The sequence below is a fragment of the Aristolochia californica genome, unplaced genomic scaffold (genome assembly GCF_029961685.1).
Source record: "Aristolochia californica isolate CCGP_79_NKW_82.1479 unplaced genomic scaffold, dmAriCali1.0.hap1 SCAF_8, whole genome shotgun sequence".
In the NCBI taxonomy this organism is placed as follows: domain Eukaryota; kingdom Viridiplantae; phylum Streptophyta; class Magnoliopsida; order Piperales; family Aristolochiaceae; genus Aristolochia; species Aristolochia californica.
Genome location: NW_027182279.1, coordinates 40,853,768 through 40,865,161, shown reverse-complemented (window position 1 = coordinate 40,865,161; position 11,394 = coordinate 40,853,768). Strand labels below are relative to the sequence as shown.

Sequence of the window (11,394 nt, the reverse complement as noted above, 5' to 3'; positions counted from 1 at the left end):
ATAATTTATATTTATATTTTTTATATTTATAAAATTCTTTAAAATGTTTTATATCATAAATTATTTTACAATATATCAACATTATATTAAAAATATTATTAACAACACATCTACCAAAAACACAAAAATTACTGATTGCGTACACTCATGGGAAAACACCATCTGGTATCAAGATAAAATTTAGTCAAAGAAGAATTGATAAAAAAAACCTTATCTTACGTAAAGATCCCAAGAACAAGAAGAAAGTTTTGATCACAGCTTAGGATGCAACTGAAGAAGATTTTGGCCACTAGAAAGAAGAAAAAGAGATGTTAGACTCATGGCTTTTGAAGACATAAGTAATAAATCTACAACTTCCGAAGAGGTAAGCAACTCATACTATGAACATGAACTTGAAGTAGATAAGCCCTGGCATTCGGTCTGGCTCTGTTGTAAACCCATCCAAATTTCGAAAAACTAAACTAACCCACCATATTGACCCAAGCATCCAAATGATAATATTAACCAAGTAGTTTTTAGAAGACAGCAGTTTCGATTAATTTCAATAAATAATGTAATTGTAGTCTCTAAAATGTCTGCTTCATGAAAATTTTTAGGAAAGCGTTCAATTCCAACATCTAAAGTTTTCTGAAAGATTTTTTAGTACTTCTTTATGAAAATTCGAACAAGCTTACAGTAAATTTTACAAAAGCTTCAGTTTTGAGTTGGGACATTTCGATCTATTGGAATTACCCAATTCTTCTGGATGGTGTCCAGAAGAACTGGGTTTTAGGGTTTTGCTGAAATCCAGAGGCTTAACTCAGGGCGAATTTGTTGGAAATAGAATTCCGACTTCTCCCAAAAATGAGTCAACCTAAGAGAGTCACGGGTCTACCTGACGAGTTGCTTGGCCATGAATCAGATAACAACTACACAAGTTTCATATTACAGAGGATGGAACAGGAGTTTAACCGAGTACCTTACTCTCACATGGAAGAAAACACATCTCAAGCTCTTTCACCCCATACCGCTAAAACTTCCACCAGGTTTATACAAGCGCTCCTCCAATCTCAGAGAAAAATGAAGAGCAGAACTACAGAATGTGAGTTAATAAAATAACATAAGCATAATCAATTCATTTATTAAAGCTCTATTACCTTATCCCGTGACCGACAAACCCAAGGCTCCTTTTCATTTAATTTTATAAAAATATACTGCTTGATAGATCAAAATCTGCAAGACCAAGTAGTGCTTTTGAATCTTGAAATGAACCAGATGAAGTCTCTTTCAGCAGTAGGTTGCCCAGTGGCAAAGATCAGAACCGACACAACCGATCCACCTCATGTTGAAGTCAAACTTGACTTTGTTCTCCTCTTTTTTCTCATTTGCTGGAAATCTCTGGTAACTTGTCATTTTTGTCGGCGAAGAAAATCCCTCATATCCTGATGTGCTTCTCCACGAACAATCAAGTGCATCTTTTTTGAATCTTCCCACAAAAATCCACCGATTTCTCTAGCATAATCACAGGCAGCCTCAAAGACCTCCTATTAAATAGAAAACATGGGTTAATACTTTTCATGCATCTAAGAACAATAGAGAAGAGGGTGAAAGATGGTAAGTCATAGGACTATCTTGGAAAGGAAAATATTAGAGGAAAAGTTACTTGCCTTGGACGGAAAATCATCATAAAAATGTGAAAGAATCATCTCAACTCTGTTTCGATCACTTTCCCATAGTCTAATCTGTATCAACAGAAATTCCAGCTAATGAGAAAGTGAAGTACCCATGAATAAAACAGGTCTTTAAGTTTATGATTCTATAATTTCTGAATGAGATTTATAAAATCTAGAAAACTCACCTGGTCTGTGACATTCTCAGGAACAGCAGGTACTCTCTCTGCAACACGGGGATGTGCGTTCAGCTGAAGGAATGAAATAATCTGCAAGTGCAGCATTGAAGAAAAGTATGCAGGATCAGTCTACTGAAGAGGAAGGATACACATGTCACTTGACTGAAGAACCATAACCTTTTTATCAACATAATTGAGAGAGTTTACGAACTCTTTTTCAGGGAAGGAAACTTGTTTCCCAGGAAACCCAGTTTGGAGGCATAAATCAAGGAAATGTATCAGAAATGTTTCCATTACTTCTTTGGAATGGTATACATATAAGAAGCTTCTTTTGAAACCCATTGGAAACTCATCTAAAACTTCACGTAATGAAATCCTCAGGCTGTACCTTATTCCTCTCTCTTAATGAAATCTTAATGGAATCTCATCTTCCCATTGTTATCCCAAATAATAATAAACAAATAAAATAATCTAGTTCAAACAAGTTATTAAGTTAAATCAATAAAGTTACTTATTACAACTTTGTTTGATAACAATAAATAAGACTTTGTTGGTAACAATTCCTTTAGATCATTCTCATATAGTTTGTATATAGAGATATAGACAGAAATATGCATAAATCTTTCTTATTTGAATCTTTTCCATTTTGTACGAGTCTTAAATATTTCCTTATTCGTTCCATGACAATTCATAGATTTTTCTGAAGAGTTCCTTATCTGTTTCTAAAATTTATATTTCCTACAAATTGTTGATTGTGTTTCCCATCTTCCCCACTTTCCAATTCCTCTTCACACAATAATGGTTAAAACCTTTCAATTAACCACCTTTTTTAGTTGTTATGCTATATATCTTTTTTTTTTTAAATAGTGCTGAGATATATTAACTCTGCTATATAAGTTGGCAGTTAGTATTTGCAGGTTCCACATTTCTTACTTGACCTGATTTTCCTCTAGCATATTCCACATGCCAGAAAATCTTGGGTCCTATGCTAGGAGGAATAGCCATGATATAACTTTCAGAGTAGAAAAGTATGTTCCTATTGAAACAGTCCTAGTACAGGAGAAACCCTTGGTGCTTTCTATTCAAGATGTTTTGACAATTTTCCAATGATAAAATTAGGAAATTTACCCAATATTTACTAGGACAGGGATTTACCTGATCAGATGTAATCCCATTCTCAAAAGCATTGTATAAACTTTCCTTTGTTATTGCTCCCACTAAGAGGTTAGGAAGTTGATACTCTACCCTGCATTATGAAAGCAGCCTCATGAACCACCATGTGGAAAGGACAGAACTTCCATTGACTAAACAAATCAGACTTTTGTTTTTTTTCAAACTCAAAGTCTATATTTATGAAAGTTCACTGACTACAGAAGCTGGCTAAAGTAAACAATACTCAAGACATGGATGTGGGCTGTATGTACCACAAGTTCACCAGATTCAACAGGCAAGTTGGAAGCAATAGTTTCTGTCATCTTAAGGAAAATGCCCAAGGAAATAAAGCATCTGAAAGGTGGTCTCAGAAACAATTCCAATTTTGACTGATCACCCTTGTGAAAAGTGAGTGCCACTGGACCAAAGTCCATTAATCCATTCCTTTAAAATTAACTCCATTACTCGAGCTTTGTCTCAAATACGGCAGTCCTACTTAGTCTAAATAACTGTCGTTTGAAAGCTTATCCAATAATGTCTACAAGAGAGCCACAATATCATTCCATCATCCATTCCAAGAAATTTTCCCCAAATACAAATTTGTGCTCAAACAGAAGGTCAAAGCTCAAAAGTGTCCAAGCAAAGAGCTGATCTCACCAAGTAGATCAATAAACCATATGAGCAAAAAGTTCCTCATTGTTCTTATGTTTTGCATGTTAGGAAAAGATAGAGAGAGTTGATGGTGTTAATTTCATACTTATCTACATTGATGGCATTGTATAACAAGCTGTCAACATTAACAGAATTCAAAAAATTGGAATCCTATGACAATGAATGAGAGTTGCATACAAACACTAGCACTGTGATGCCAAAGTGCCTTTATGTCAGATTATTGTACATCTTTTGTTAGTACTAGGACAAGAAGAGATCTCCAAAGCATATTATATAGAATAACCTCACATAAAATTATTTGAAAGAAGATTATGCACCTTGCAAAAAGGCGTAAAATCTCACAATGTAACTTGGATGATGAGTAAGCATACATCCTAAAATTTGTCTCAATGACTACAAAACCCTGTTTCAAAAACAATAAAGTGAGGTTATAGACTAAACTACTGCACATACTTGATTTCGATCCAAACAAAGTAGACTATTTTGATATAAAGAACAATCTGTACTATCACAAAACCTGTTTGCGAGTTGATGTATCTGACAAGCTTACAGAAAGGTTGGTCGCTAGTTTGGTGGGAATGAACCAACTTTCTTTCCTACCCTGCTGCAACTTGACTAATCCAAGGTCTGCCAAGTCCTTCACAGCACTACTCTGAACATCAGTGAGGGTGTTCATATTATATGCCTACAATATATTCAAGAGATAAAACAAGTCAGACAAAAAGGAAACATGCAATAATAGGAGAACCAAATATCATTATAACAACAGTTCAAGAGGAACTGCTTTTATCTCAGCTTATTGCAAAGAAATGAATAAGATAGCTATTACCAATTGGTGAATGTTGAAAAATTAGCCAAATCATTTGGTCCTTGTTGAAAAACCAGTAACTAGGACTGTTGGCTATTGTTCCATTTCAAAATGAATGACTATCATAGATTCTGACTGGCGAAGTGCTTCCTCATCCTTCATAACCGCATCTCAAGTATGTAGGGTCAACTATATGAATCCTTCATTTGGTTCTATTCATTGCTAAATACTTCTGAATGCAAGTACAAGAATCTCTTCTTAGCTTTATACTCATTTTTAAGTTTCTCTTTTCCAGGTCCTTCCTCACCAGTTTCTTCATCTTTAATAATTAAAATCTCCAACTGTTTTACTGGTTAACATAAGGAAATATCTACTTCTATCAACTTACATCTTTGAACTAACATCTAACAAACAGAATTCTCCCTAATCAGCTTCTCATAAAAACTAAACAGATTACAGCAAAAACAGAAGCTTCAAAAAATTAAAAAAAATAAAAAAAAGAAAAGGTAAAAATAAAATAAAAACGATACTGTGAATGAGTAGTATTGAACTAGTACTTCACCCATGACGTGGAAACTAAGCTCTAACAAGAAGGAAATTAGATCTGCTGGATCTAAGCCTCGATCCTGCACCATAATAAGAAACTTTCTTAATGAAGATTCAAGGGAGATGAATATATCTCTACTTAACCCTATTTTTCCAATTAGTTTCAATCAATATGACTGGTAATCCAAGTGATTTTTTTTATTTAACATCTATAATGTCCATACCTGTGCCGAAGAGATATATTCTCTTATTATGTACCAAAGTTGTGCATTGGTATCCATTAACTGCAGTTTAAACATAAAATAAGATATATTCATAAAAGATCACGAGAATAAGGTAAGCAAAGGTTTCTCTTTAGCTATACCAAGAACTGGAACCCATGCTCAGACAACTTTGGAGATTCATTTTCCCTGTTAAGATAAAAAAGGTCAGCTCAGATTGAACTACTGATAAACCATTCAAATTTCAGACATAGGCAGAAACTTACCTGGCATGCATAAGGCCTCGTTGAATAACCTTCATCAAGTGAGAGCTTAAACCCATTGGTTTTTCTGCTTGAGCTGAGGTAATAAGTTGAAGCAAGAAGCTCTGGAATTATCAAGAAACCAAATCATAAAGAATCAAATAATCTGAACATGATATTTCAAAAAAAAATCTGAACATAATTACTCATTGGCAAGTGATACAAAATATGTCTAAAACTTTCCATGAAATATAAGTTATGATAGTTACATTAGTACTGAAATCCACAACCTCTTGACATACACAAAATGGCCTATATAAATATAAAGCTGTAGATGGCAACCTCCCATTGGTCAACTGCATAGGCATCTAGCTCCTCCCGGCTTGGAAGTCTCACAGTAATATTTGAAGGCATTGGCTCTCTAGGCAAAGATCCACTGTGATTCCAAGTTTATATGTCATAAACTGCATATAATGTTTCTCAAATTGAAGAAGAAGGGCAAACAACAGCATAACATTTTTAATTTACTCTACACAACTAGAGGAAACATGAAGAACACAACACCTTAGAAAGAAAGAAAAGCTAAAAAACTCTCAGATCTGCCACATGACATGTACCTCAACAACACAGAACATAAAACCATCCAGAAAAGAATACATGCCTGTCTAGTAAGTACAGCCTAATATCAGATGAGGAAGTCAATGAGTAGCACCAGACAATGTCAAAAGATCAAACCTCTACAGATGCAAACTGAACAGGCCCACTATGGGCAAGAGATTGGAGACAGCATTCAAAGCAGAGAAAGAGATAATAGATGAGTCAAAAAAAGAAAAAAAAAAAACTGAGTGTTCAAATTTAGAAATTGCACATGAGGAATTCGCTTGTATCACAAGTGCTAACGGCTTTCATGGCCAGTGGTCATATTACTATAGGCTGCTAGAAACTTCATGCTAGCCCAAAGAAGAAATGCTTCCCTGTTCAACTGTTCAGAAGTAGAGGGTGACTTCTGAACTCAAAATGCAAAAACAAAGAAGACAGTGAAAAAAAGAAAAAAAAGAATCTTTATATATAAGGAGAAGGCTTGAATACAATGACTAATACTAAGAGATCCTAAAGCGATAGAAAAAAATCAATAAGAGAAATCATGCATGATGATCCTCTGAGAATGTACTTCATTTAGAATCCTACATAATGTTGTGCAGATATAGCAATCATGACATAGTAGTTAACTCATCAATCTATGCATGAAAGAATGAAATGGATGATTTTGCCTACACTTTCTCTGTTTTCCAGGAGTGAGATGTCATTCCATTATAAGGTAATCTTCTAATCAACCCCTACATCTGTTTCTATTGTCCTTGCAGGTGGCCCTCTTATGTTCCATGAACAATCTTTTTTTTTTCTTTTTAAATAGCCAAAGGCCTAGAAAACAACATACAAGATCAAAGCTGCCAGTCACAACAGGAAAAAAACAGCGAATAGGAGAAGATATAGCATTAAGCAATCAGAGAATATTCAAGCTCATGCACTACTGCAATTTGCCACACTATTTTTTCATCATTCAACCTTTTCTCACCATGTACTGGCACCCTGTTGCCTAAGAAATTTGTGAACCATTAATCATCGGTTAAGAAATTTTGCTATAACTCTTCATAGATTTGATATAAAAAAAATGAAATAAGATCACCTGAAAATGGACATCGATAATGGAGAGGGTGACTACCTAAGATTTACCGCACTAAAGAACAACAGCCCAAACAAGCAAATGAAATAACTTGGTTGTCTTTTAATATAACTCAGCACTATTTCAAAAAATTAAAAATAAATAACTTGGTTGTGATAAAAGAGTACAAGAAAGTATTTTCTGCAAAACGAGTAATACTGAGCAGTAAATTTTGATATCCTTTTGAAACTAAAATGATGTGGAGCACTAATGCACCGATGATCCAGAATAAAGTGGATTTGCATTTCGAGACATACCCATACACCAAATATTTCTGGAGATTGCCTTGAAACTTGGGGTTTAATCCGTAGCTGGTTTCTTTTTTCCTGCATGAATATGAACAAGTATTTCAGAGAGGAACAAAAACATAGAGACTCCCTTATGAATACCATTTTCTCATCTAGCTGGCTCAAGAGCCTATGAAGACAAACAGATCCAATTTTAGAAATAATATCTACTGCATCCCATGTGCTTCAAATCTTGACCAACATAGAAACATCACCTCCAAAATAAGTCATGAAGAACTATATTCCTAAGGGGTCCAGTCATTCAATAGATAACGGCAATATCAGCAAAAGGCAACACTTGCTAGTGTTTTGGTACAAGGTTCTATGCTTTAGCACCACCACCATATATCTGCCTTTTTGTCCCTACAAGCAGCTCGAATTACCAATGATATATGGGTTGACTGTATGCCAACTACTTGCATAAAAAACTATGGTTTAGATAATATAATCTCATACATTTAACTACTGAAAACCAGTTGCTTGGTGTGAGCACCTCCATGAAACTTCTACCTATTTTCTTTTCCTATCTCTTTTCTGTTTTAATGGTTTCCGTACCTTTCTGAATGGTTCCTTGCCCAGGTTCTGATTAACAATTAGTCACATCAGTTACTTATATTGGACCAGAACAAGTTGCTCAATTACATGCTTCAACTCTTTAGCTTGAAAATAAACCACCCTTACTAATCAAATTAACATTTCCAAAAACATAATGCTTCTTAAGATCGCAGACAACAGACAGAATGCTCCATATGTGTCTTCAATTAAAGTTTGACCATAACAACATATCTAGATATGCCAACAGAGAGAAAGAGAGACGGAGAAAGAAAGAGAGAGAGAGAGAGAGAGAGAGAGAGAGAGAGAGAGAGACGTAGAGAGTAAGAGAGAGAGAGACTTGCACCTGTCTATAGATTCAACAAATATTCTTAGCTGCAATAGTCTATCAATTGCAACCTTATGCTTGGAGAATCCATCTGGAAGCACCCGCTCCTTCAATGATTTGGCCGTCACCGGGACATCAATGTATAACATTTGCATGACATACATCTTAGCTAAAGGTGGCAAAGACCTGAACACAGTAAGCACCAGGCCGCTCAATCCTGAACCTTATAAACACATGGTTCCATAGAACCAGGCAACGCAATTAACATCGAGACAAGTTCAGTGGATTTACAACAGAATCAAACTCAAAATGATTTTCCTTATTAAATGTAATCTACTTCCCCAAAATTGAGAACATGAGCTGAAGTGACGTTTTTAAAAGCATCAGGAGAGATAACTAAATAAATAGTCTGGAGTTTCCTACTCTTCCAATATCATAAGCAAAGCCACCGGTAACAACTCAACCAAGTACTTCAGTAAAAAGACTGACATCATTCCCAACAGATCCAAAAAAAAAAAAAAAATACAAATATAATACAAATGCAGAACAAATTAACACTAACGAATAGGATTCAGTAAATCGTAGGTTCCAAACTGACCACAGGTACATGTCATTATTCTTTGTAATTCTTTTTGTTAATATATACATCCTTTTTCAAAAAAAAAAAAAAAAACATGTCATTGAACTTAGGCCTACCATTTAAGCGATCATTATGACAGTATTTGTGAAGGAATATAGACTTTTATTCGTATCCACACTAACTTAAACTGCTACAGACACCGATAATTCCTAATTGTTACGAAAAACACTAGAACAAACAACAGGAAAACTAAGACAAGGAAATAAATAAGAAGAAATTAAAAAACAAAGAGACTTCTGAAATCAAACTACCTTAGAACTGCTTCACAGATGAAGGCGTTGTCATAGAGTTTGTCAAGCTTCATGGCTGGAAGAGCGGCCACCATGTCCATAAAATTCTTCGCTACGATCTTCACCTGCGGCATTGTTTTTACAGCTCCGATCTCCAGATACAAAACACCGGTTCCTTATAGTTCCTTTATGAAAGATTCTGACACCAGCAGAGGAAGCCAGCAAGAAGAAATCGAGAAGACGGGAAAGGCAAAGAACGAATGTTCGAGCTCTTCTGCTGGCGAGTATATTTCATGCTGCGAAATGCACTAGTTCAAAAGCAAAACCTATACTTCTTGCCAAAAAACTAAAACAATAACAATACATGAATTGGGCCGGATCTGGCCCATACCTGTTGAAAATTTATTTGGAAATGACTGGACCTTAGACCATTAATAGTAGATTGGATTATGATTTCATTATCATACAATTTAATATAAATTTAAGCCCCCTTTAATGCCCCATACGTTGGAAATTTATACACATTTCCAATAACCCTTGAAATAAAATCCTATTAGTGCCTTAATTTTCCAAGGAAAATTAATTGTACCTATTAGTGCCTTTTCTAATAAATAAATAATTAATTAATAATTAATCTCATACATTACCATACATATTCAATAATTTTTTAGTAAAATAAAATATTAAATACAAATTTTAAAATAAATTTGATCATGTTGATACACAGCTCCTTAGTGCTTTTGACAACAACCGTCAGATTTTTCAAATATCTCTCGGTGATAATCTGTTTCCCCTCATGAAAATTCAAATCGAACCACTAATAAAAAAAATAGTCAAAGAAAAATATTTAAGAAAAGAAAGTCTATGTACGTCGAACACGTACAGAAAAAAATAAATAAATAAATAAATAAATAATCCCTCAAAGAACAAAATGACTTGCACCCCTTGTTTTTATAAAGGGGGAGTGCATGCACTTAAGTATTGGGGATTAAAAAAAGGTAGCTTACATGAGTTTTGTCTCCTTGTCCAAGGAATAAAGGATAAAGGAATACAATGGAAAATTTATAATAATTTGACACAAGATGAGGTAGATTGAAAGAATCCAAGGCTTTCAATAACCTAGACAAGAGTGCATATAGAGCAAGGTTTTCCCACTCCTAGACTCATAACTTGGGTTCACCCTTGACTCGACTAGGTCAACTCGAATTTGAGAAGGCTAAGAGGGGCAAGTGACTCCTGACTCACCCCAAGTCCGACCATTAGACTCACTCGAGCTATCCATTTTGGGTTTTCAGGTGCTCAAGTCAAGTCCCAAGTTTGCCTAAAAAATAAATTGTTAGTGAGTGTTTAGCTTCAATTATGAACAAGTCACCCCAAATTTAACAAGAGATTAGGTTATAACAATAGGTCGAGCTCGTCCAAGTTGGGCGCGCTCGAGTCTAAGGGTGACTCCACTCACCATCATCCAAAACCGAGTCAACTTGCCCGAGTTACAAGTCGACACGGTCGAATCCAATGGTTCTACTCCGGCAGTCTGAGTGGGTCATCGGGTCCACCGAGAGCAACGCGACGGAACCGGACTACGGCGCCGTAATTAGGGAGCAATGTCCCCTGCTTTCCGTACTTCCCACGGTCACGGGACGGCCGCCCACGCTCCCACCAGCCAGGAATCCATCTTTCGGGAAACGAAGACCCCCTCATGTGGTCCTGATTGGTCGCCGCTCTTTTGGAGGTATCTTTCGTGGGACCCACCCCGCTTTCACGAGCTACCGACTCAAATCGCTTTCATGCTTCACTGTAGCTTTAGCTCTTTCTCTCTAGAAAGGTCGCCGCCTCAAATATTTTAATTTATTTTTAGAAAAATGTGGCTGTAAAAAAAAAGGATTCCACTGAATCCATCCCAGATTCCAAAAGCTGTCAATTCATAGCAATTGGATTCAAAGTGCCGGGGCCTGACTATTTTTCTTCTAAATTTCAAAGGAGTCCCTTAGAGGTGAAATTTTTTATTTCTCACTCAAAACTTCTTTAGGCTCGCCCGGATGAGATTTTCTATATGTACAGAAGACGTTAATATATATGAGTGTAATAGTTGATATATTCCCCTTGTATATGCTAGTATAGACTGATACAAGTGTATTGGGTAGTCCAAAATATCATAAATATTG

General features: G+C 35.5%; 1 protein-coding gene across 4 annotated transcripts; it reads right to left on the bottom strand.

Moving 5' to 3' along the window:
* Positions 1 to 228: 228 nt before the first annotated feature.
* On the bottom strand, positions 229 to 9,519 carry LOC137938704 (general transcription and DNA repair factor IIH subunit TFB2). 4 transcript variants are annotated; one of them, XR_011109900.1, is made up of 15 exons: positions 9,251 to 9,519; positions 8,378 to 8,545; positions 7,450 to 7,518; positions 5,812 to 5,905; positions 5,494 to 5,594; positions 5,371 to 5,416; positions 5,231 to 5,290; positions 5,018 to 5,086; positions 4,170 to 4,337; positions 3,970 to 4,055; positions 2,984 to 3,074; positions 1,838 to 1,918; positions 1,647 to 1,721; positions 959 to 1,523; positions 229 to 289 (listed from the first exon to the last, which is right to left on the bottom strand). XR_011109900.1 is itself a non-coding variant. In XM_068783709.1 (14 exons), exons 1-14 carry the CDS (start codon positions 9,361 to 9,363, stop codon positions 1,389 to 1,391), a joined length of 1,356 nt encoding a protein of 451 aa, XP_068639810.1. In that variant the 5' UTR covers positions 9,364 to 9,519; the 3' UTR covers positions 870 to 1,388. The 4 variants fall into 4 exon arrangements, 2 of the variants coding, with proteins under 2 accessions (XP_068639810.1, XP_068639811.1); XR_011109901.1 differs by lacking the exon at positions 229 to 289 and having other exon boundaries at positions 870 to 1,072; positions 1,137 to 1,523; XM_068783709.1 differs by lacking the exon at positions 229 to 289 and having other exon boundaries at positions 870 to 1,523.
* Positions 9,520 to 11,394: the final 1,875 nt, after the last annotated feature.